Source organism: Capricornis sumatraensis, chromosome 5, assembly GCF_032405125.1.
Source record: "Capricornis sumatraensis isolate serow.1 chromosome 5, serow.2, whole genome shotgun sequence".
NCBI lineage: Eukaryota > Metazoa > Chordata > Mammalia > Artiodactyla > Bovidae > Capricornis > Capricornis sumatraensis.
The window spans coordinates 37,207,245-37,234,731 of NC_091073.1; the positions used below are offsets into that span (position 1 = coordinate 37,207,245).

At 40.0% G+C, this 27,487-nt stretch overlaps 1 protein-coding gene across 1 annotated transcript in view; it reads right to left on the reverse strand.

Annotated features, from left to right (window-relative positions):
• Positions 1 to 27,487, reverse strand: part of LOC138079683 (ATP-dependent translocase ABCB1-like) — a 91,091-nt gene that overhangs the window by 40,763 nt on the left and 22,841 nt on the right. The window contains 9 exon segments of the mRNA XM_068972389.1: positions 1,042 to 1,188; positions 1,726 to 1,899; positions 2,956 to 3,117; positions 4,958 to 5,128; positions 6,002 to 6,205; positions 6,312 to 6,437; positions 6,525 to 6,635; positions 6,779 to 6,923; positions 15,555 to 15,700. Coding sequence (XP_068828490.1) covers positions 1,042 to 1,188; positions 1,726 to 1,899; positions 2,956 to 3,117; positions 4,958 to 5,128; positions 6,002 to 6,205; positions 6,312 to 6,437; positions 6,525 to 6,635; positions 6,779 to 6,923; positions 15,555 to 15,700 — 1,386 coding nt within the window.

Sequence of the window (27,487 nt, forward strand, 5' to 3'; positions counted from 1 at the left end):
TATCGTGCCTTCCCTAGGGGCCAGGGCCTGTCATTCATTCATTAATCTATCCAAGTCTTTCTCCGCTCATACTCCTTCTTGAAGTAATGGATGCTTCAAGTCAGCACTAAACCCACTACCGCAGAATTGGGGACAGATACTCTCTTATTCCTGTGATGGAAACTACACTGTATGGCAGTCTGTTGTTTCACACGGGGACATTTCCAACTGTCCCAAGGTGTCTGGAGACACATCTGCTGATGTGGTTTTGGTGAGCCCAGGAGGTGAGCTCATATATTCAGCCCAGGTCTCTCTGAAGAAAGGATGCTTCTTTAGCCAGGCTTCTTTGTAGGGTGGCCTGTTAGACAGTGGGCAACTAGAGCCAGCTCACCCGGAACCACACTCGGAGACCTTGGTTAAAAGAGCTAAACAGGATGCCTTGGGCTCAAAAAGCAGGGCAGAGAACAACCACTTCACAGGGAAAGAAACCCATCTTCCTTCACACTGGGCCAAAATCTGACTTGTGAGATTGTAACTTTATGGTTGAAAATGACATCATGAAAAGCAGGTGCGACCAGTATCTGTCAACCTGAATCTTTTCAAGCCGTCCCATTTGTTTTCCTCTTAATACATGGGACGGACATCCCACAGAGGCCAAGTGCTCAGCCTCATCACGTCCTGACAAGCACACGAATCAGAGAGTAGCTCTCCCTTGAGCTGGTGTGATGAACACGTGAGGAAGCCTCTCTGTACACCAGTCACAGAACTATTGCTCAGGTTGACTCAGAGTCCAGCGATGGCAGGTAGGGGACAGTCGCCTAGTCAGTTTCATGGACTGTTTTCCAGGATCTCATTCCCAGAGCCCTAGGGTAGAAACCAAGTGCCATGACAAAGGAAGTTTTGAATGTTTTCCTATCACAAATAAAACTTCTACATCTTCAAGCTGTTACATGAAGGTGCAATGTATGTTTTTGTGGCTTTTATATAAATTTATAAATACAAACAGTTCATTCTTTAGTCAGGACTCACAGGTAAGTCCCCAAAATGAACAAAAACACTTACTCCTATCATCCTTGAAAGTGTGACTGACAATGCTGGTTTCAGACTTCCATTTATAATGGCGCAAAATACACCAACCACAAAATAAGGCCATTCAGTTATATTCAGGTTCAGAATCCTCCAAAAGGAAACGGGAGGTACACTTTCATCCTGGAGAACACAAAATATTACAACAAACTTGTTAGGAAAATAACTGATCTTAATGGATTGAACTGACGTACAGTTCTTCTGTATGCACAAGTTTTTAAGCAAATATATCTTATTCCTACTTCCTTATCAATTGATGGCTATGGAACTTTTCTTAAAGAGTGCTGACAGATTCTGTTACATTGTGCCTTCATTTTTAAAGGAATACATGATGAGTCCATAGATATTTAAGTCTGACCGGACATCTGGAATGTGACAAGCATATTTGTAAGGATGAAAGGACAAAAATGTTTGTATTTGAAGACCCACTATTATCTCTTTACATTATAAACTCTAATTCTAAAGTTCTTATCCTATAAATTATCATTCATAAATTCCACCTTAGAGTTAACACGTTGAGATTTGGGTCTGTGGACCAAGCGAAGGGACAGGACAGGGAACTCTGGATAACCCTTTCTTGCTCCCACTCCTACCCCAGCCTTAGCCCACTGCTAAAGACATCAGTCTGCAGCCTCGTTTGTACTAAAGTTTCTTCTGTACTGAGCTTTCTGTCCTGGCCTTTCTGTCCTGGCTTTGGGATCCACGGATACTCCTGCGAATTGATTTTCTTCTGATTAGACTGGATCTTGAATCTTCAGAGGACTTGTACAAGTCATCAATTTTACTTAGGGATTCACCAGGGGTATTCTCTAATTCAAGTTCATTTCCTTTTGTCTAAAATAAACAAGAAAAATGCAGAAGTTGGTTAGGCGGAGTTAACTATTAAAATCTAATCGCTCAACAGCAGATATCAAGGAAAATGGTCATTTTAATTTAAGTCATGAGAAAGGATGAAGTAGAACTGCCATTATTTTGGTGTGATTATATCTGAAAATTAAAACCATTAGATAAGGATCCCCATAAACTATGCTGAAACAATATGGCATCCATTCCAAGTATCTTATCTAGTCACCTCCTTTGGGTGAGTGTTTTTGGCTCAATTAGATTTGCTTTGGACCAGTGACATCACACAAATAACGGTGCAACTCATACTGTGAGACACAATGTTTTCAGTAGACATGTCAAAAAATGTGATAGGCAAAGTTAACTTTAATTATATATTTTATCTAACCTTTTATGTATCTAAGATATTAGATTAACATGTAATCAGTGTAAAAACTTTTTGAGATAGCTTGCATTTTTCTTTGGACTAAGTCTTTGGACTCTGGTAGGCATTTTCAACTTATGACCACTTCAATTCAGATTAACCATCACTAACGTGCTCAACAGCCATGCGTGGCTAGCAGCTGCTAGAGTGGATACTGCTGCAGCTGCTGGTTAGCCTCTCAGTCGGGTCCTGCTCTTTTTGCAACCCCATGAACTGTAACCTGCCAGGCTCCTCTGGCTATGGAATTTTCCCAGCAAGAATACTGGAGTGGTTGCCATTTCCCTCTCCAGGGGATCTTCCTGACCTAGGGACTGAACCCACATCTCTTGCTTGGCAGGCAGATTCTTTACCACTGAGCCACCTGCGAAGCCCCTACTAGAGTGGATAGCTCACTTTTAAGCCTTTTTAACTTTATCTTTCTCTATCCTTCTTCATTTCTCTCCTTTCAAGAGGGAAAAAAAAAACCTAAAACATGGAGTGATCCTCAATCCCCCTGCTTCCCACCCAAGAATTTTTTCCCTCTTCTCAAGATAATCAATAGTAACATTTATTTATAGCACCAGATACAGCAAAATTGGCTCATGCCTGGGATACTTGAGGAAACTGCTAGAGTCAGACTGCACCTGCATTGTGACAAGTTTGAAGTAAATGCCCCTCTTCCCCATGAGCTCATCATGACTGCCTTCCTCCACGATGACTCCATCATCAAGACCAGCAATGACGTCAGCATTGCGAACCGTGGACAGACGATGCGCTATCACAATGGTGGTCCGGCCTGCTCTGGCCTGAAGAGAGAAAATCTCGTTTTTTAATACATGAACGATTTTATGAAAAACATTCAGTAATTCAATGTATATTTCCTGACCACCAATGCCCTGGACATTGCATATGAGGCAGTCTCTGGGTAAAACACTCGACAGCCCAGGAATCAGTCAATCGGAGCAGACACAGGCTCGCTGCTATCCCGTGAAGCCAGCCAGCAGCAAGGCCCCCTGGAAGTCCCCCTGTGCTCTCTCACAGACATCTGGATGACCAAGACCAACACTAAATGTGAGGCAACACAGCCCAGACTTCAGTGTTGCACTGATCTGAACTCAAACCTTAGTTCTGCTCTGTATGAGTTCCAGGATGTTATACAAGTCTTTAAACCTGTGCGAGGTTCAACTTATTCACATATCAAATGGGGATAACAGTGCAAGGCTACTTTCTGTAGTGGTTGTGATATACAATAATGCACAGGTAGCACTGTGATGTACACAGTAAGTGCTTAATAAATGATGCCTATTTCTAGGGAGAAGCATTATGGAAAAAACTAAGGAGCTAAGTAAATGTCTTAAACACCCAATCTCATTTTTATTTTCATATGGAACAAAGCCAGATAACCAGCACTTGTCTGAGATTTCTTTAACCTTTGTAACTTTCCCACTGCTTATAATTTTTCTTATTCATATTTCTGTCTGGGAACTAGCAATAAAATTCTCAGAACAAGCTAGCAAAAAGAGGTATAAGGATCAGTATGAAAAAGAGAAGTGAGAAAAAGTCTAGGAAGAAAAAAAAATGCACATCAGAAAAATTAGGCGGAAACAACTAGAAAGCAGAGAAGACAATGGACTGATTCTTCGGATGTTTTCAAAGGATGAGATGTGGAATGGCCCCTTCAAAATGTGCATTAAAAAAAAATGGTATTCTTAAATGCAACCTTTCTAAATTCATTTTATTAATAATTTAATACATAGTAACATGGTAGAACAGAAAGAAAACACAGATAAGCAAAGTGAAGAGGGAAAAGCCGACTCAATCGCATCTCCATCTATTTTGGTCCACAAAATCATTAGGGACCTTTTTTCTTTTTCCTTTCTCAACAATCTGTTATGCACTCTGACAGAATGTTTAGCGAAACAGAGTTGTTTTGTTATTAGAAGAGGGGGATAGTTGGAGCAGAAAGGAGTTCATCTTTCAGTTCTACCGGGAGCACTTCAACTCACAGCACTTATGGGTGAAAAGGTTTCCGCGTTCCGTGTCCTCACAGAGCGAGCCTACTTGTCATCAGACACCGGAGACCAAGCACACGGTGACTGGCGTGGCACACACTCAGTCTAGCCGGTGAGTGAGTCACGTGAACTCAGGTACTGCAGGAAGGTCAAACTCTTTCGATGGTCAAGGACATTTCATTTCATTCCCAGCATCATCAACTCTCTGGCACTCTCCTCAAGATAAGAGGTCTCTCATTTCCCATTGTCTCTGATAGGCATCTGACCTCCTGAGAACTAGATGTAAACCTTCCTCGTGTTGACAGCAGTAAAAACTCACAAAACCTAGTTATCAGGGTGATCTCTAACGCTAAGTTTTTAAGAGCACAATGAAGACCAACTTTCACCTGAGTCTATATTTCTCATTGTTTAACTTAGAAAAATGTGCAAGTATCTTTCAATGAAAGTTTATTCATCTCTACCTGAAAATATACCAGAGAAATAGAAGTTCTACAGATCCAGAGAGGCCTGATGGTTTTAATAGCTTAAAGAATTACTTTAGGAGAGATTTCTTTAAAAATAATATTAAGAAGAATTAACAATGGAATGCTCTTATGCTTATAAACCAGCTAGGATTGAACTGAGGTTCACCCACCTTATCCAGGGCCGCCTGAACCACCGCTTCACTCTCCGTGTCCAGCGCTGAGGTGGCCTCATCCAGCAGGAGGATCTTGGGGTTGCGAACCAGGGCCCGGGCGATGGCGATTCTCTGCTTCTGTCCACCGCTTAGCTGGGTTCCTCTCTCTCCAACCAGGGTGTCAAATTTCTACAACATCGAAAACACAGGAGGATTAAACAACAGAATAAGCAATCTCAGCTCAGATTTTTAAGATGGGAAGTAATCCTATAAACAACCCAAATCTAACAGGCAGTATGCTCTAGTTTTGTGTGTGTGTATGTGTGTGTAGTCACTTCAGTTGTGTTGAACTCTGCGACTCTACAGACTGAAGCCCACCAGGCTCCTCTGTCCATGGAACTCACCAGGCAAGAATATTGGAGTGGGCTGCCATGCCCTCCTCCAGGGATCTTCCCAACCCAGGAATTGTGTCTTATGTCTCCTGCATTAGCAGGTGAGTTCTTTACCACTGGCACCACCTGGGAGGCCTCAAACTTAGCAATAACCAACCCTAATTAAAAAAAAAAAGATGTCAGGTCTTCCCTCATGGTGCAGTGGTTAAGAATCTCCCTTGCAATGCAGGGCACACCTGTTTGAACCCTGGTCCAGAAAGATCCCACATGCCACGGAGCAACTAATACCATGTGCCACAGCTACCGAGCCTGCGCTCCAGAGCCCCGGAGCTACAACTACTGGCACCTGGGTGCCTAGAGCCCGAGCTCTGCAACATGAGAAGCCACCACACTGAGAAGCCCTCGCCCACAACTGGAGAGTAGCCCCTGCTGCCCGCAACTAGAGAAACCCGGCTGGCAGCAATGAAGACACAGAGTAGTCAAAAAATAAGTACATATTGTTAAAAAGCATGTCTACTACTAGTTGATGCTACTAGAGCTTTAAAATCTGGAGTCATCTTGATCTGCCACCTTGGGAAGTTCCTCCAGTTTATGTTCCTGTCCTGACTTCCTATGCGTCAGGCCGGCATGCCATGACCCTCCAGCGCAACACAGATGGAGAAGGACTTACATTAGGCAGTTTCATGATAAAGTCATAGGCATTGGCTTCCTTCACAGCTTTCTGAATCTCATCCATGGTGACATCTTCATGGCCGTAGCGAATGTTCTCAGCTATCGTGGTGGCAAACAGCACAGGCTCCTGACTCACCACCCTGATAATCTCCCGCAGATACCTTACGTTGATGGTCCTGATATCCTGTCCGTCGATACTGACCTAAAATAAAAAGGAGCTGTGATATGCACATAGCGCAGATTCGTGATGTGCGTCTTGCTGAGGTAAGTCAGAGCTGCAGCATCTGGCTGAACAAGAGTCACCTCACCATGCCCTCCGTGGGGTCATACAGCCTCTGCATCAGCTGGACAGTGTTGCTCTTCCCACAGCCGCTGTTCCCAACCAGGGCCACCGTCTGCCCACTCCCTACCTTCAAGTTGAGGCCCTTCAAGATCTATGAGAATGAACGAGAAATAAACTTAAACCACAGATTTCAGAACTACGTACATTGTTGAACTGTTGAGTAATCATTTCATTGTACCTTAACTTCGTTTCGAGATGGGTAATGGAAGTGAACATTTCTGAATTCCAGATTTCCGTTAATATTGTCAGGTTTGTGCCCAGCGTTTGAATAGCTGTTGATGCTTGGTTTCTAAACAGAATAAAATTTCAGAAGGTTACAGCAACTACTAGGTTACAATAAATACTTTCAATTACATTTCTGGAGAGCTGAATAAAAGTGATAAAGAAATACACTGTTTTAGACAGATAGATAAATGGCCAGCCCAGACTTACGTTATCAATGATCTTGAAGACTTCATAAGCTGCTCCTCTTGCGTTTGCAAATGCCTCAATGTTTGGAGATGCCTGTCCAACACTAAAACTTCCAAGTAATACAGAAAAGAAGACCCGAGGAATGCGAAGTAAAAGCATCGAGTTACTTCATATTTAGTACGCTTTTCTCATATTTTTAACATTGTTAGTTAAATTTTTACATGGCAAGATAACATATGAATACTGACTATTAAAATTATTTTTAAAATTGAAGTACTCTTCAGCTGAGAATGCTGAATTAGTCTTACTGGATCCGTGAAATAAATTCTATATGACTGGAATCTTTTCATATGTCTTCAAAGGCCAAGAATTTTGGTTTAGAGCATCAGCAGGGTATACTGGAGATAAACCCTACTATGAGAGTCAGAAACCTGAGGTCAGAACCCTGGATTAAGCTCTAAACGGCTGTATGTCTTCAGGTGATTGTCTGACAGTCTGGACTTCAATTTCTTTATTTGCAAAAAGAGACAAGAGATAGTCAAATATAGGAGATTACACAAAAGAGGGCAAAACCAAGGAAGCAAACAAAAACCAAAGCAATGTTGGAGACCACGGATAGACATTTCCCTCTCATTCTAATCACTTAACATAATTTGAGCACTTTTTAAACCCTGGGGAAGTGGCTAATTTCTGACATTCAAATTAAAGGAGACTGGTGCATAGCAGACTGTTCTGCTTAAGAAGGGAGATATGGAGATAAGTGAATGGGGATCAGATTTTAAAAAAAAGAAGGATCTTTGCAGATACAGAACCATGGTAAACTATCAGAGAGAACAGACTGTACTTGAGCCTTAAATTTGTTCTTATTCAATTAACACAATTCCCTACAGGCCGTCAGAACACTGCCTTGCAAAAAGAGGAGCTCATAATTGCAGAAATGAAAGAGTTTATTTCTAATAGGAGGTATAGTTTGAGTTCTTTGATCCATAAACACATGATGGTATAAACATTATACAGTATTATATTAATTTTTTTGGAGGATTTGTTCCATTTGAGAATGTACAAGCAGAGGTCAAGCCCTGCTCAGATATGAGCATGTATTCTTTCATGCCCTCATGACATTTAAAAACTACCTCACCAAAACCAGTTACCAAAGCATGGCATGGCCCAATGAAATTTACATGATTACTTCCTAAAGAGTAAATTTAAACAGAACTTTATAGTGATAAAATGGTAATACATTATCAAAGTTTCTCCCTCCAAAAAATGTAAATCTTCAACTAGCCAGTTATACCCCTTGAACAGAAAATTATTTTTGAGAAATGTGCTTCAATGGTTGAATATACAGTCTCCCACTTTATGAGCTGATGTGATATGAAAGTACCACTGGGCGTAACTTATACATGATTACATTTAAGGAACTTTAACGCTCATGACTCACACTTTGTTATTGCTTTTATTTCAGTTCTTGCTTACCGAGACTAACGTAGAAATCACTGTGATATGCTGTGTCCCAAGCAGCCAGAGGAAACTTTTGCACAGGAAGAAGCAACAAGAAAGAAAATCACTTAGATGCCAGAAAAGATAAATGAAAAAAAGAAGGGGGTAAGGAAGGAGGAGAAGCAAACACTACTCCTTTTGCATAGGCTTTCTGATTAGCTTGTCAACAAAAATGTCACATGTACAAAATCAGATATTAAAATCATCAATTCATTAAAAACTCTAGTATCAAAATGGTAAAGCAGAATTTCCTGAAAGGGGTCAAAGTTACATAACAAAACACTGACAATTAGAAAAAACTATTTTTCTTAAGTAATATGAACACATTTATCAATGATGCAAATAGCCACCTATGGGAGCAAGGAAAAATTTCTGCTGTGCGTGCGTGTGTGTTAGTCACTCATTGGTGTCCGACTCCCAGTTTATTTACATGTAAATAAACTGTGTCCTGTGCTAAGTTCTGTCCGACTCCTTGCAACCCCATGGACTGTAGCCCGCCAGGCTCCTCGCCATGGGATTCTCCAGGAAAGAATACTGGGGTGGATAGCTACAGGATCTTCCCGACCCAGGGATCAAACCCAGGTCTCCTGCATTCCAAGAAAATTCTTTATCATCTGAGCCACCAGGGAAGCCCTACTGTGTACTACTGAATTAAATTCACTTTAAATTCTAAGAGAATTTGAGACATCTTACTATACCTGCTAATTTGAAGAGAAAATCAGAGTAAAGACCTTAATTCCTGTCTATGTGGAAGCAGCAAACAGAAGGGTAAGAACTAGAAGGAAAACTGAAGAATTATATTTGGTCCAAGAATAGCTTTAATAATTCTATTATCACTGTTGTTTAGTCCCTCAGTCGTGTCTGACTCTTCTGCCATCCCATGGACTGTAGCCCACCAGGCTCCTCTGTCCATGGGATTCTCCAGGCAAGAATACTGGAATGGGCTGCCATTTCCTTCTCCAGGGGATCTTCCTGACCCATGGATCGAATCTGTGTCTCTCACATTTCCTGAATTGGCAGGCGGATTCTTTACCACTAAGTCACCTGGGAAGCCCCTTAATAATTCTACTTCCAACTTAAATCCCAAATCCAGGGACTTATCCTCCTTCTCCTGGACCACTTCAACAGTCTTCTGAGCAGTTCAAATTTTTGATGGCTTTCATCCATTCACCGGACCAATTACAGACAGAGAAACGATTTTAAAATATAAAGTAGACAGTCATTCCCTTGTTTAAATCCCTCAACTGCTTCCCTGTGCCCTTAGAGTTAAATCCTGACTCCTTACCAGGACGTGCAAAGTAAATTAAAGTAAAATTAAAATTGAATAAACTTCAGAAAAGTATTTCTGTCATATTCTGGAGGGTTTAACATAATTATATCCATATTTTGAGGAAATATTTCTAAATTTTCATTTTTTAACAGATAATTGATTTTTAAGTTTCTTAATGTTAAAAAAAAAATCCAGTGAGGGCTACTTTGGTTTTTCAAAGTTTATTATAATTTTTGAAGACCTGGTTAGTTATTAGTATCTACTTAAAAAAAAAAAAAAACAACACTGCTTAATTGAATTAGCTTAATACCAGAATTCAAACTCTATAAGAAGGCCAGAATTTAATATATGAATAATGCTAGAATGTATAAAGAAATCAGCCTGAGCACCGATTAACAAAGATATTTTTCTATTTTTTATTCAAAGATTAGAGAAGGAAATAGCAACCCACTCCTTAGAACCTTAGGCCATCAGGTTGTAGTCTTCAGTCTACTCCTGATATTCAAGAAAAGCTAATTTCAAATTTTCTAGGGGACCTTTCAAAGACAGAGTCCAGTAAATAACATCTTCTGAAGAAATAATTCTACACAGAATATGAATCTTTGAATATAACTGTGTAAGCCCATTTGCTTGTTAAAAAGTTGATCACTATCTTCTCTAAAAAACAAAACAAAACAATCTATATCTAATTACTTCAGTTCAGTTCACTTGCTCAGTCATGTCTGACTTTTTGCAACCCCATGGACTGCAGCACGCCAGGCCTCCCTGTCCATCACCAACACCTGGAGTCCACCCAAACCCATGTCCATTGAGTTGGTGATGCCATCCAACCATCTCATCCTCTGTCGTCCCCTTCTCCTTCCACCCTCAATCTATCCCAGCATCAGGGTCTTTTCAAATGAGTCAGCTCTTCACATCAGGTGGCCAAAGGATTGGAGTTTCAGCTTCAACATCAGTCCTTCCAATGAACACCCAGGCCTGATCTCCTTTAGGATGGACTGGTTGTATCTCCTTGCAATCCAAGGGACTCTCAAGAGCCTTCTCCAACACCACAGTTCAAAAGCATCAATTCTTCGGCACTCAGCTTTCTTTATAGTCCAACTCTCACATCCACACATGACTACTGGAAAAACCACAGCCTTGACTAGATGGACCTTTGTTGACAAAGTAATGTCTCTGCTTTTTAATACGCTCTCTAGGTTGTTCACTCCTTCCAAGGAGTAAGTGTCTTTTAATTTCATGGCTGCAATCACCATCTAATTACTTAGATCTAATTACCTAGATCTCTCCATTAAAAAATACTTTCAATTCCTTTAAACTTTCAGTGACCTAAAATAAGATTTATCCAAGTTTTGAATATTGGACTTGACACCTTTCCCTCCTTACACTCAGGTTATACATCATTATAGTTTTTCATTGCTAATAATATCTTCTAAAATTATCATGTTCTTCAATTTTGGATGCCATTAATCAAGAAGTATTATAATCATGTTATTTTATGCAACAGTAATAAAGGAGTTTAATAGAACACTCCTTTAATAGAACCTGCTTGTCTCAACCTTGACAACAGATGAAGGTTGAGGGGAAAGAAACATGTCCCCTGGGAATTGGAACCATAAAAGGCAATGCTTATACAGGTCTGAAAAATATGAATTCACCAGTGTGGTCAAAAACTCCTAGCCAAAGAATATAATGTACACGGGCTCAGGTTAATAGTGCCCCCAAGTGAGTGGCAGAAGCAAACACAAATCCTTCCTGCAAGAACTCAGCTTCTCTATCGAAGACCCACAGCAACTGTAAGATGGCTCTGATTGTAGGATTTGTCTCAATTTCAGAGATGATGAAATGCAAGAGAAAAATGTGCGTCCTAGAACTGACGGAATACTACATGTTCTCTAACTGCTCACTGCTGTTCACAGGAATGCCATGTTTACCCCTGAACTGTCATCAGGTACCCAGGGGCCTTCCCGTACACTGTTGGCCTGCAGATCTTATTATATTGTTACTGGAGTTGCTGTGTAGACAGTCACATACTCTATACAGAATGACAGCTTTGCTTTTTGTCTAGCAACCTAATAACTTTTCTATTTTTATTATTCTTACTCTTATTTTTTCCTTAATTTTATTATCTTGTACCAGTACAACCCTAAATAGAAATGATGTTAGCAGACATATTGTTTCATTATTTTAAAGTAATACTATTAACATTTTACCCTTTAATAAAATTTCCTGTAGGTATCTGGTACATATTCTTTATTAAATTAAGAAAGTTTTTGTCATGAATCATCTGTAATTAATACTTTTACCTCATCTATCAAAACAAAATGTCTTTCTTCCAATCTACTAATGTGGTTAATGATATTCATGGATTTCCTAAGTTAAATCATCTTTGCACTTATGGGATCAAGCCATCAGGTTCAGAAATTTTTTTTTAATCTGATGACAGTTTTCACATTGATTCATTTAGCAAGTAATTTATCTAGACTTTCTGCATCTATGTATTAGATGAAATTGTCTTATACTTTTCCTTTCTCATATACCTGCTATCTTGTTATGATGTCAAGGTTATACTAGCCTCATAAAATGAACTCACAACTTTATAATATATGTTTTTTTAATTCTCTCAAACAATCTCTGTAAGATGGGGTTATCTCTTTCTTGAAGTTTTGGTAAAATATGTCTGGAAAATTATCTGGACCTGGGGGGTTTTGGCGTGTTTATGCATGTATGTATATGAAAGGCAAAAGACGGAGATTTTAAACTGGATTCAATACCTTTAATGATTATGGTTCTACTCAAGTTTTCGTCTTAAGTGAGAATTTTAACATATATTTTTCTGAGAGATCATCTATCTCATCAGGGATTTTTAATTACTGATATAAAACTGTAATTCTTAAAGTAATATTTTAAAAATCTATAGCAACGTTTTTCCTTTTCTCTTTCATTTTGTTCCTGATTAAACCTGCAAAATACTCCTTCATTATTTATCCATATTTTCATAAAAATTAGCTTATGATTTTTTGTCAACCCTTTGCTTCTTCTGATAAAAGACAGAAATGGTATGGACCTAACAGAAGCAGAAGATATTAAGAAGAGGTGGCAAGAATACACAGAACTGTGCAAAAAAGATATTCATGACCCAGATAATCACGATGGTGTGATCACTCACCTAGAGCCAGACATCCTGCAATGTGAAGTCAAGTGGGCCTTAGAAAGCATCACTATAAACAAAGCTAGTGGAGGTGATGGAATTCCAGTTGAGCTTTTTCAAATCCTGAAAGATATGCTGTGAAAGTGCTGCACTCAATATGCCAGCAAATTTGGAAAACTCAGCAGTGGCCACAGGACTGGAAAAGGTCAGTTATCATTCCAATCCCAAAGAAAGGCAATGGCCAAAGAATGCCCAAACTACTGCACAATTGCACTCATCTCACAGGCTAGTAAAGTAATGCTCAAAATTCTCCAAGCCAGGCTTCAGCAGTACGTGAACTGTGAACTTCCAGATGTTCACGCTGGTTTTAGAAAAGGCAGAGGAACCAGAGATCAAATTGCCAACATCTGCTGGATCATGGAAAAAGCAAGAGATTTTCACAAAAACATCTATTTCTGCTTTATTGACTATGCCAAAGCCTTTGACTGTGTGGATCACAATAAACTGTGGAAAATTCTGAAAGAGATGGGAATACCAGACCACCTCATATGCCCCTTGAGAAACCTATATGCAGGTTAGGAAGCAACAGTTAGAACTGGAGATGGAACAACAGACTGGTTCCAGATAGGAAAAGGATTATGTCAAGGCTGTATATTGTCACCCTGCTTATTTAACTTCTATGCAGAGTACATCATGAGAAACGCTGGGCTGGAAGAAGCACAAGCTGGAGTCAAGATTGCCGGGAGAAAGATCAATAACCTCAGATACGCAGCTGACACCATCGTTATGGCAGAAAGTGAAGAGGAACTCAAAAGCCTCTTGATGAAAGTTGAAACAGGTGAGTGAAAAAGTTGGCTTAAAGGTCAACATTCAGAAAACGAAGATCATGGCATCCAATCCCATCACTTCATGGGAAATAGATGGGGAAACAGTGGAAACAGTGGCTGACTTTATTTTTGGGGGCTCCAAAATCACTGCAGATGATGACTGCAGCCATGAAATTAAAAGACGCTTACCACTTGGAAGGAAAGTTATGACCAACCTAGATAGCATATTCAAAAGCAGAGACATTACTTTGAAAACAAAGGTCCGTCTAGTCAAGGCTATGGTTTTTCTAGTGGTCATGTATGGATGTGAACATTGGACTGTGAAGAAAGCTGAGCGCCAAAGAATTGATGCTTTTGAACTGTGGTGTTGTAGAAGACTCTTGAGACTCCCTTGGACTGCAAGGAGATCCAATCAGTCCATTTTAAAGGAGATCAGGCCTGGGTGTTTTTTGGAAGGACTGATGCTACAGCTGAAACTCCAATACTTTGGCCACCTTATGCGAAGAGTTGACTCATGGAAAAGACTCTGATGCTGGGAGGGATTGGGAGCAGGGGGAGAAGGGGACAACAGAGGATGAGATGGCTGGCTGGCATCACAGACTCGATGGACATGAGTCTGAGTGAACTCCGGGAGTTGGTGTTGGATAGGGAGGTCTGGTGTGCTGCGATTCATGGGGTCGCAAAGAGTCGGACACGACTGAGCTACTTAACTGAACTGAACTTTGCTTCTTTATCTTTATTTTCTATTAAAATGTTTTTGCTCTTAATCCTTTATCCTTCTTCTACTTACTTTTCTCTGTTATTCTTTTTGTAACTTCTTAATTTAGCTGCTTAGTTCATGAATTTTCAGCAGTTTTTAAATGTCTTCTACCAAACACCTTAGTGCTACCACTGGATGCGGATTCATTTTTAATTTGAAACCCTCAGCTTTAGGAAGAGAGAGCTCCCTGGTGCTCAGAGTATTATAAATTCAGACTCTAGCAGCAGATGAAGGTGAGGCTTGCACTTTTGACCTCTACAGAGAGATGCTTTCCCTTGGCTCAATAACTAGGCAGAATCAGATAAGATTTGTTGCCCCATGTTGGTAAACAGATTCTTTTTCTGATACACTTCTCCATTGAGAAAAACTGGAAACGAACGCCAAGTTCAAAATTTCATTCTGTCTCTACTCAGACATTTATTCAGAAAGTACTTTGCTGAATACACTCTTGAAACTACCCTCATGACTCTAATGGAGTATTTAACTTCCCCAAACAATATTTACCCCAACTGGTACATTAGATACGTTGTTGACCTGTGGTTGTTTATATCTGTCCCCTCCCCCTGCCAGAATTTAAGCTCCAAGAGAAGAGGGGCTTCATTTGACTGGTTATTTGCAAGGCAATGAAGCAAGACTTCCCATTTTCTAGTCAGACTCATGTTAAGGCAAAAGCAAAAACCTTTGCAAGAAATGAGATAGAGTACAGATGTTGCTTTCCTCTGAACTATGATCAGAGCCATCACAAATGCCATCACAAATCTCTCAGAGGATATCTTTATGGGTATGAAATATATCATATGAGAAAAGTATACTCCAAACACAGTGTGTACATTTTAAAGAGTATACAGTGAGCACTCATGTAAGCACAGCTGAGGTCATGAAATACAACAATGTCAGAATCAAGATGCCCCTGCCACGTGACCCACTTTTATCACCAACCCCTCACTTCCCCCAGAAGTAACCATTATTTTGACTTAATGACCCCATCCATCTACCACAAAATACTCATTCTTAGAGAATCAAGAATTAACTTGATGGAGAAAAAGTATCATCAGAGATATTAATTATGTTTCAGCCTTAAGAAACTATTTTATCTCACTACCCATCTAGGAGACTCTAGAAAACACTTTGAATTAGCAGATATAGGAAGAATTACAACTGGAATCACAACTTTTCTAGAATATTAATTATACTGTAATATATTCAAGAAGCTGTTTAAGGAAATATATACATCAGTCATCACCGTCAACCTGAAGGGCATTTGAGATGACAGAATTTAACATCTCTACCAACTTAAAAAAGGAGACTCAAACCTTTCAAGTTCTTTCTTTTGTCCTCCAAATGAAATCACAGTTCTAATAGCCGCTAAGACCTCTTCAGCTACTGCTCCAGCTTTTGCATATGCCAAAAGTTCATCAGTAAATGAAGACAGTATCTGTTTAAAAATGCAATTGCAGATAATTTAAATTTTTTAACAAGTTAATTTTACCTTTAGTACACAAATGCCGCTGGTACATAGTATACTGTAATGTATATAAATCTTTTACTTGTCTTTGGTTATGAAGTCCTATTTTTTAGTATACATATTGTGGCCATTTCTTTTTGGACTGAGATGGTATATAATAAAGTAAAATTTCAACTTTCTCACTGTACCCCATGGATTCTCATACAAATATATAAATCTGGGACTTTGGGGGAGATTTTACATCTTAAAAAAAGTGTATACTCTAAACGTCAATAAATACAGAAAATGGGGCAGTATATCAAAAACATAGGTATACTCAACATAGCAATTGCTAATTATACTCTGGTTCAGAAATACCAAGGTAGGAGGCCAGGAGAACACGGGGACCAAGCACTGTGCAGCGACAGGACCTCAAGGAGGTTTCGAATGGCAAGGAAGTAGAGTTCCTTCCAGCAGAGTTTCTCAGCACCACATTAGGCCACCATGGAGGCCTCTTTTATGGACGCTCTTTGGTTTTTCTGTTTGGTCCCTGAGCATCTGTTCTCTGGAAGGAACAGTACCAGGTCCTTTATATACACAGGATCTCCTTCACTGATTCTTCTCAATTGTACCAAGAAGTAGGCATTATTTTCCCCCCTTAATACATGAGGAAATGGAACGAGAAAGAGGTCAAGTCATTTGCTAGTAAGTGCAATATCCAGGATTTAAGGCTTCACAGTATGAATCAATGGCCACTGGAGTGAATCTCTCTCTAAAACCAGCCACTGACATGTGTGGAATCCCAGAGGGCTCTGTGAGTAAAACTGTCAACCGACTAGGGCAAAGGACCACTATTTTTACCTGAAATGCTTGACTAGTCAACCATCTAAATATTGCACACAAGAATTCAAATCAAATTCTGAGTAAATATATTATACTCTTTCAATAAATAATTTATAGCATCTGTGGACTCATTTGTATAAGTAATAACAGCCTATTCCTTCTTGTCAGAAAAAGTTCTATGCCTTCTTATTATAAAAACAGTCTATGCCTTCTTATTATAAAAAGTTCAAAGTTGTGTTGATTTTAAGAGTGCATTTCTTCCTCTGCTGCGTGCGAATGTAAAGGAGCTACGGCAGATGCAGGAATGGGTGGCTGAGGGCAAACGAACCTTTACCAACCAGGTTCCATGGCAGATGTTGTACGGTGTGCACCTTCCTCTTTGGTTCCCCAAACAACAACCCACCGATGCTCTAGACCTTCCTGACCTCTCAGAATGACCCGCCTAGGGCTGCCCTATCATATCTGCCAGAATTGCTCACAGCACTGGGCCTGACCCAGGGAGATCACTGTCATCCCTGAACAAGCAGGTCTGCATAAGGCAAGAGGTGCCTACAATACAGTTTAGCTCTGCTTCTCTGCTCTTGTTGAAAACCTCAGCCATCAACCACACCAGCAGCAGCTGACAACAGAAGATTAGCAGAACCATTTTTGAATGAGGAGTTTCAAAACGTGCTATTCTAATTTATTGTTGAAATATCAAGTACCATTCCAACTGATTCAATAAACCTGGCTTCTCTATGACCTTCCATAATGAAGAGCATATCCTTAGGCAAGACTACGGTAGAATGTTCATGAAGTGTTTTATTTTTTTAACAGATCATGTCTATTGAAAGAAAAAAAACACTTTTAAATACTCTCAGGGATGTGAAAAGTCAACTTTACTGTTCCTCTAATAGAAAATAACAGAATGGTGATACTTCCATTATTACAATCAACCACCTAAATGATATCAAATTTCACTAACTCATCCCTTCTGCCAAAGGCTGCTAATTTTTTTTAACAAAGCCTAATTGTACTAGTGCCAGACACATGAAATTGTTATTCCTCTTAAGTTAAAAGCTAACACAGGCCACTATATATTGTTGAAACTAATACATTCAGAAGCAATAGTTTTGACCATGACAGATTTTTTGGCCTTCATCTTTGTCCCTTTTTTCCAGTTCTCAGTGTCGGTGTTTATTTCATTTTGTTTGGGAGAATTTATACATGCTTTATTTTTTTAAACTTGTTATTCTGAGATAATTGCAGACACAAAGGCAGTTCTAAGGAAGACAGTCAGATCCCATAAACCCTTTATCTGGTGTTCCCCAAACAAGAACATCTCCAACATCTCTTCAGAACATGATGCCAGCCAAAAATTTAACACAACATCAATTCAATGTTATTCAGATTTACCAGTTTTACATGCACTCATGTGTGTGTGTGTTAGTTCCAAGTAATGTTATCATCTGCTAGATTCATGTGACGACAGTCACAATACAGAACAATTCCATCACAAGGATCCCTCAGTCCTGCTTTTTGTAGCCACAGCCACCTCCTTTCCTACTCCTCATTTCTCCCCCCTCCATAACATCCCTAACACCTGAAAACCACTAAACTGTTCTGCCTGTTATTTTGTCATTTCAAAAATATTATATAAATAGAGCATAACATATGTGACCTTTCGGGACCGGCCTTTTTCACCAAGGACAAATCTCTAGAGACACATCCAGGTTGTGTGTGTATCAGTACTACTTTCCTTTCTATCATTGGATGTATCACAGTTGCTCAACCAGTAACCTGTTCAAGAGTGTCTGGGGTTGTTTCAGTTTGGGGCTATTACTGATACAGCTGCTATGAACACCTGAATACAGATTGAGTGAATCAGTTCAGTTCAGTTCAGTTCATTTCATTCGCTCAGTCGTGTCCGACTCTTGGCGACCTCATGAATCGCTGCACGCCAGGCCTCCCTGTCCATCACCAACTCCCGGAGTTCACTCAGACTCACGTCCATCGAGTCAGTGATGCCATCCAGCCATCTCATGCTCTGTCGTCCCCTTCTCCTGCCCCCAGTCCCTCCCAGCATCAGAGTCTTTTCCAATGAGTCAACACTTCGCATGAGGTGGCCAAAGTACTGGAGTTTCAGCTTTAGCATCATTCCTTCCAAAGAAATCCCAGGGGTGATCTCATTCAGAATGGACTGACTGGATCTCCTTGCAGTCCAAGGGACTCTCAAGAGTCTTCTCCAACACCACAGTTCAAAAGCATCAATTCTTCGGCGCTCAGCCTTCTTCACAGTCCAACTCAACACATGAACATAATTTTTCTTAGATAAATGTCCAATACAACTGCTGGATTGTATGGTAATTGCATGTTTAGTTTTATAAGAAATTGCAAACTATTTTTTCAGGTTGAATACCATTTTACACTCCTGCCAATAATACATGAGTGAGCCTGTTTCTCTGCGTCTCAGCAGCATTTGGGGTTTCACTTTTATTTTAGCCATTTTGGTAGATGCATAATGGTATCTCATTGCAGTTTAATTTGCTTTTCACTGATAACTAACGTTGTTAAACAACCTTTCATGTGCTGACCTACCACCTGTATAACCTCTCTGATGATGTTTGTTTATCTCTTCTGCTCATTCTCTAACTGGTTCATTCGGGGTTGCTTTTTTCCCTTAATATATATTTTTTTATTGAAGTATGGCTGACTTACAGTGTCTCAGGTGCACAGCAAGGTGATACAGTTATACATAAACACACATTATTTTCAGATTATTTTCCATTACAGGTTATTACAAGATATTGACTATAGTTCCCTGTGCTATACAGTAAACCTTTGTTGCTTGTGGCATATTTATTTTTTAATTAGAAATCTAGCATTCTATTTATACTAAGTCAAATAAGTGGAGTCAAAATGTCATCAATTTTTTTTAGTTAGGCAAAAGTTTGTAAGTTTTCTAAAAAATATATATTTATATATTTATTTATATATCTTATATATCTATTTATATATATATAGACAAAAGCTTTTCTACTATGCTCGATAAAGGCTTGAGAAAGAACATCCAAAAAAAAAAAAAAAGAGATGGAGAAATTGGAAAACACAAACTAAATGAAATGCCAGCACTGAATAAGAAATAGAAAGTGAAACAAACTGAATAAAATTAAAGATTGAAGGGTTAATGCAGCCACAATAGGGTAGTGGAGATGTGCCTGCAAACGGGTCTCTCTGCTCGGGCTGAACGTGCTTGCAAATGAGGCGTTCTGCCAAGGAGTCTGCACACAGCCTTGAGTTTAATGGTCCCTTGCAAATGAGGGAACATTCCCTTCTTGTGATAAGAAGAAAGAAAGGGCTCTGGACAGACTCTGCAGTAGACAGAGATTTCACTCCCCTTGCTGTACAATAACATGTATGCACCTGCACTGTACTGAAAAGGCTTATTCATGCAGTCTGGAATTCTGCCTAGGGGGCTTTATAAAAATAAACCACAATTAGTTTTGCCCAGTTTTTTTCCTCCGACTGGAGCGGTGTATTGTCTGTCTCTTGTGTGTCTCGTGTGTTTTGTCTTTGTGTCATTTAGCTCGCAACACCTGGCGCCCAACGTGGGGCTCGAGTGAAACCGAAAGGGTGAGTAACCCCGGGGGGATTTTAAATCCATAGCAGGGGAACTTTTGGGAAAATCATGGGGAATTCCTCATCATTATTATGGACACAATACATGGAGTTAGTCAAAGGACTTCTCCACTCCGTAGGCGTTAAGGTCTCGACTCGTCGATTGAGTGAGCTCTTTCACTTGGTGGAGCAATATTGTCATTGGTTTCAATATCAAACTAAGTTACAGTTAAATTTGAAGGAGTGGAAAATAATTCAAAAAGAATTGAGAAAGCAACATCAGAAGGGTAATGTGATCCCTTTGAAGTTATGGACTTTGTGCAGTGCTATAACACAGGCTTTGACCTTGCTCTCTACTGATAATGAAACTAAATCTAATGCTTCAAGGAGGGGAGAAATAATTTATGAGGATGTGTCAGACGTTGGTGGGGCTTCTGCATCACCTGAAGGCAATGAGCCTCCTCCTGTAAATGGTGAAACATCTGATAGTTCAGAATCAGATTCGGAGGATTCTTCGCTTTTGTCAGAGGAGGGCAAAGAGATTAAAGAAATGATCCATCTATTCCAGGAATGGTGGAGATCCCGTAGGGAGGAGAAGAAATCTGCGCCTTCTGCTCCTGCTTGTGCTTCTCTGTTCCCCACTGCGGTTGATCGCCTGATGTGGGCAGGGAACATTGTCGGTTCTCCTTTCCTTTGTCTATGCTTCATGATGAGGACTTGCCCGCTCCCCCTGGTGGGTTTATCAATCCTCCACAATTATTTCCCATCCAGAGACAGCAAAATGACAATGTGATAAATGTTCAATACACTCCTTTGGAATATAAATTTTTTAAAGATCTTAAAGCTGCAGTAGCACAGTAGGGTCCTCAATCTCCCTTTGTTTTGGCTATGCTGGAATCACTGGGAAAAGGCAAATTGTTCATTCCGTTAGATTGGGAATCTATTGCCCAAGCTGTCTTGGAGGGTTCTCAATGGTTGCAACTTCGTAGCTGGTGGGAAGAAGCTAGAAAGCAGGCTCGGATTAATGAGGGACAGAATCCCCCTGGTCCTCTCGAGGACAAGCTAATGGGAGAGGGCCATTATCGGGCTTTAAGAGAACAGGCTCAGTACTCTGATCAGGACTTACAACAAGTCCGCCAGGTCTTTTTACGAGCATGGTACCGTGTGGTGCCTACTGGTCACGCCCAGCCCTCCTTTGTTAAAACAATGCAAGGCCCCAATGAGCCATATACTGATTTTCTAGCAAGGTTGAGGGTAGCTGTGGAACGGGCTGTAGGGAGGGATGAGATTTCAGAGATATTATTACAAACTTTAGCATTTGAAAATGCAAATCCTGAATGCAAATGTATACTGGGACCATTAAAGGGACAGGGTGCATCTATAGCTGAATATATCAGAGCCTGCTCGGGAGTAGGAGGAACTGAGCATCAGGCTAATGTCTTTGCTACAGCCTTGGACAAAGCTATGAGACCACAAAAGGGAGGTAACTGCTTCCATTGTGGAAAACCTGGTCATATGAAAAGAGAGTGTCAGAAATTAAAAGCTGATCAAGGTGCAATTCCTAAAGACAGATCTCTTGCTGGGAAGAATAAGACTCCTCCTGGACCTTGCTGTCGGTGCGGGAAGGGGCTTCATTGGACTAAGGAATGCAGATCTAAAACAGACAAAATGGGCAACCTGATACTGGGAAACTATCCTGCGGGCCTAAGTCCTTGGGGCCCAGGAACATTACCGGGGACTTCGCCTCCCTGCCCTCCGGCCATCCCACCTGCTCCAACCCTGTTCCCTCCCAGCAACCGTTATGAGTCGATGCCCCATTATAAGGACCTCAGATGATGATTTCGGACTTACGGTCTGCTACTTCAGGGAGTGCTGCTGCTGATTTGCCACTAGCTGATAATGTTCTTTTGTCACCAGGGGGAGGCATTTACAAATTAAAAACAAGTGTATTTGGACCACTGCCTAAAGGCACTTTTGGCTTGATATTAGGAGGCCGTAGCAGCGCAGCTTTGAGAGGTCTAACCATAATTCCGGGGTAATAGACTCTGACTATGTTGGGGAAATTTTAATTATGGTCTCTACTTCTACCACGCTTTCATTGTTAGCTGGGGAATGTATTGCTCAAATACTTCTCCTACCTTATCACCCCTTTTTGGCTCTTCCTAATGAACGAACAGGAGGATTTGGAAGTACTGGGTGGCATATATTTTGGGAAATGCTTATCAAAGATTCTTGCCCTGTTCTCTCCTTGATTATACAAGGAAACAACTTTGAGGGACTAGTAGACACAGGGGCGGATGTTTCAGTCATTTCTTCTCAACAATGGCCCCAAGATTGGAAAAAAGAAAAAAGCCCTCCAATGCTGATGGGACTGGGCTCCATTGCAGAAGTCTGGAAGAGTACCCATCCCTTGCAATGCCAATTCCATAATGGAAGATCAGTGTTTGTTACCTTTTATATTGTAAACATACCTATTAATATATAGGGAAGAGATCTTCTCTCTCCTTTGGGGGCTTCTGTAACCATTCCATTGGAAAACTAGTAGCCACTGCTCAAATTCCTCAAGCACTCCCATTAACATGGTTAACTAATACTCCAAAATGGGTTAAGCAGCGGCCGTTACCACAAATGAAGCTTGAGGTGTTAGAACAATTAATACAAGAACAACTTCAACTTGGTCATATAGAGCCCTCTACCTCCCCTGGAATTCTCCTGTTTTTGTTATAAAAAAGAAATCTGGAAAATGGAGAATGTTAACTGATCTATGAGAAGTTAATAAATGTATTGAACCTATGGGAGCATTACAATTGGGACTCCCCTCTCCAGCTCTTATTCCTCAGAATTGGTCCTTAATGGTGCTAGATCTTAAAGACTGTTTTTTACCATCCCCCTACAATTGCAAGATAGAGATAAATTTGCTTTTACAATTCCTGTCCTTAATCATGCTCAGCCTGTTAAGCGTTATCAGTGGACAGTCTTACCACAGGGAATGATAAATGGTCCTACCTTATGCCAAGAATTCGTAGCTCACTCTTTACAATCCCTCCGTCAAGAATACCCCAATTACATTCTATATCATTATATGGATGATCTCCTATTAGCAGCTCCTAATATTGCTGAACGTGATGAATTCTTTTTAAAATTACAGGAGGCTTTAAGACTATACAATTTGCAAATAGCCCCAGAAAAAATTCAAAAGGACTTTCCTATTTTGTATTTAGGGACAATATTGGAACAACATAGAAAAAGGCCCCAAAAGTTGCAAATTAGAAGAGACCATCTCAAAACCTTAAAAAATTTTCAAAAGTTATTGGGAGATATTAATTGGCTACACCCGGTACTTGGGATTCCTACTTATCAATTACGACATTTGTTTTCTACTTTAGAAGGAGATACAGCTCTGGATAGCCCCCGGACCTTAACCCCATTGGCTTTACAGGAACTTCAATTTGTTGAGCAACGACTAAATGACGGCTTTCTGACTTACCTACATGTGTCTCAACCTATTTCGTTTATAATATTTCATACCCCTTATTCTCCATCTGGTGTAATTGCTCAAGAAAAAGGACTAATAGAATGGGTTTTCTTACCTAACAGTTTTTCCAAAAAATTGACTACATATATGGATAAATTAGCCTTCCTTATACAGAAAGGTCACCATCGTATTTTACAATTGTCAGGATGTGAACCACACCAGATTGTTACTCAGTTAACAACTGCTCAAATATCTCAATGTTTACAATTTAATGAAAACTGGCAAATTTCTCTTGCCTCATATCCTGGTTCTTTTTCTAATCATTAACCATCATCTAAATTGATTTGATTTTCTCCGGACTAACGCTATGATATCTCATTCCCCAATTTCAGATGTTCCAGTTAAAGGGCCCTCTATTTTTACAAATGCAAATAAAAATACTGCTGGATATTGGACCCTGGAAAGTTCCAAGGTTCTCCCCCACTCATTTTCTTCTGTACAGCCCACTGAATTGTGGGCTATCTATTTAGTTTTGCAAGATTTTCCCCAACTTCCTGTTAACGTTGTTTCAGATTCTTGATATGCTGTTCTCTCTTGCCTACAGCTTTCCCATGTCTCCCTTCCACTGACCCTTAAAACAGCTATTGATAAATTGTTTTACCAAGTACAACAATTGCTCTTGCAGCATTCAGAGTTAATTTTCTTTACTCACATCCATGCACATTCTGCCCTTCCTAGACCCTTATCATTCAAAAATGCTACAATTGATGCCTTACTTTATCCTATAGAAGCAGCAAAACAAGAACATCTCTTACAACATACCAACTCCAAAGGGTTACAAAAATCTCATGCTATTACTCGAAAACAAGCTCAAAATATTGTTCGTTCTTGTTCCATATGTGCACCCTTTGCTTTGCCATTTACCCCACCAGGTGTCAACGTAAGAGGACTACAAGCAAATCAGATATGGCAAATGGATGTAATTTACATTTCTTCCTTCGGACAACAAAAACGTGTGCATCATACTATAGATACTTGCACACATTTTCAATGGGCCACTGCATTACATTCTGAAAAGGCTGACGCTGTTATTACTCATTTGTTATCTTGTTTTGCAGTTATGGGATTACCAATTGAATTGAAAACTGATAATGCACCTGCCTACCAATCCGCAAAATTAGCTCACTTTTTATCTCAATACCATATAACTCATACTTTTGATATTCCTTATAATAGTCAAGGACAAGCTATCATTGAAAGAGCTAATCGTACCTTGTGTGAATATCTTGAAAAAATAAAAAAGGGGGAACAAGCGAGATTTATGAAACCTAAAGACATTCTAAATAAGACCTTACTTACCCGAAATTTTTTGAATGTTTGGAGTAAGGGAAATCTATCAGCAGCAGAGTTGCATTTTCAAGGGAAAAAAGAGGATAAGAAGATCTTGAATATGCCTATTTGGTATAAAGATAAAGAGAAAGGTTGGATCCCAGCATCATTAATATATTTGGGACAAGGGTATGCTTTCATTTCTGTTAATAATTACAGGTTTTGGACCCCAGCAAGACTGATCAAAATCAACAATGGCTGATCCCTTTGTTCAAAAATTCGAAGAGCTTACTATGCAGAGAAGCTTTACTTTCCATACAAGGGAAGCAAGACCTCCTACGTGGGGTCAAATGAAGACGTTGACCTAGGAAGCAGAGAAGATGTTAACGAATGTGGGGCAACCTCTGAATCCTACCAATCTTTTGCTTGCCATGATGGCGGTGGTGACATGTCAGGTAATCGGTGTATTGGCAAGAAATCATACATATTGGGCATATATACCTAATCCCCCATTAGTAAGAGCAGTTTATTGGGGGAACCAGAAGTGCAGGTATGTACTAATGAGACTGCCTTCTTTCCCCTGCCAGCTTGCGGGGGAACAGAACAACTATCTCATCATAAACAACAATATAATATTAGTAATTTGACCATTGCAGTGGAAGGTATTCCTTTGTGTATAGGAGGACATCCCTTTTTGTCTGTCCACCAAGGAACATTCTCACCATTCTTATAATACGTGGGGGGTAAAATATAATAATTACCATTTTGCTATTTTTACTGTGCTTGTTTCCACCAGGGGCTTTAACACCTCGACAGAACCGATAGACATTCATAATGAAATATATATGTCATTATGTCCTGTTAACTTTTTTGTTCCTTCTCTAGAATCTTTGGAATGGGAACATTGCCGAGGTCATCGACCCTTTAAAGTCATGAATTATACTGGGTCTATCATTGTAGATTGGAGTCCAGATCATGGGCAATTCTTAGAAAAATGGTCAAATAAATCTCTTAGGTGGCATCGTGCAAATAGCACTTTGATGGGTAACGGTAATGAAACAGTTCAATGGCAGCAATTTGCACTTGTCCCTCCTCGATTACAATTGCAGGGATATCTGCACATTCAAGGAGATATTTGGAAACTATGGGCAGTTTCTGGTAATCTCACTATCTGGTCAGCAAACTATACTTTGGATAGTGGTGACTCTTCGGGTCCATTCCATGTTCATTTACATGTTAATAAATCTTATTCTGCAATGGCATGTGTAAAATATCCTTTTGCATTGTTATATGGGAATTGGACCTGGAATGATACTGTGGGGTCTGTGTCATGTGACTATTGTAATCTAACTCAATGTGTAAATCAGTCTTAGTGGGAAGAATTTGAAAGACGAGCCTATAACTCCAATTTCTCGTTAGTAATTGTTAAGGCTCGGACAGAAGTATGGTTACCTATAAATCTGACTTGGCCTATAAATCTGACTTGGCCGTGGTCAGATTCTTTTGCTGTTTCTCATCTAGTAACCGCTGTACAGACTTTGCTACATCGATCTCGACGTATGCTTGGCGTGGTCATTGCTTCGATTCTAGCAGTCACGTCAGAAACTGCAACAGTGGCAGTGACAGGACTTGCGTTACACCAAGAAATTCAAACAGCTGATTTTATTCGGGACTGGCATAAAGACTCTCATTTGTTATGGCAACAACAGCGAGATTTGGATGCACAACTTGCTACCGACGTGCTCAATCTTTAACACATCGTTTCCTGGCTTGGAGATCAATTAGCTGTTTTATCTACACGAAGTGTGTTGAAATGTGATTGGAATTCTTCTCAGTTTTGTATAACACCTGTACCATTTAACATGAGTGAAGGATGGGATAAAGCAAAACGATCCTTGACTAGACATCAAAATCTCACTATGGAGATTATGGACCTGGAACGACAAATTTTGTCTACTTTTAGCAGGACTTTACCTGACATTACGGGGTCTGATTTGCTGAGAAGTCTTCAAGAGGGAATGAATAATGTAAATCCATTAGGGCATGTATCCTCACTAATTGGGACTACCTTTGGGAACACTGTGTTTATATTACTTTTATGTTGTGTTGCTTTTCTAGTCTTCTAGCGATGGCAGAAAGGGAAACAACTAAAGCGCGAAGCAGAAAAGATCCAGACCATGCTACAATTTATAAAAGCAAATAAAAAAGGGGGAGATGCTACAATTTATAAAAGCAAATAAAAAAGCCATAATAGGGTAGCGGAGATGTGCCTGCAAACGGGTCTCTCTGCTCGGGCTGAACGTGCTTGCAAATGAGGCGTTCTGCCAAGGAGTCTGCACACAGCCTTGAGTTTAATGGTCCCTTGCAAACGAGGGAACATTCCCTTCTTGTGATAAGAAAGAAAAGGCTCTGGACAGACTCTGCAGTAGACAGAGATTTCACTCCCTTTGCTGTATGATAACATGTATGCACCTGTGCTGTACTGAAAAGGCTTATTCATGCAGTCTGGAATTCTGCCTAGGGGGCTTTATAAA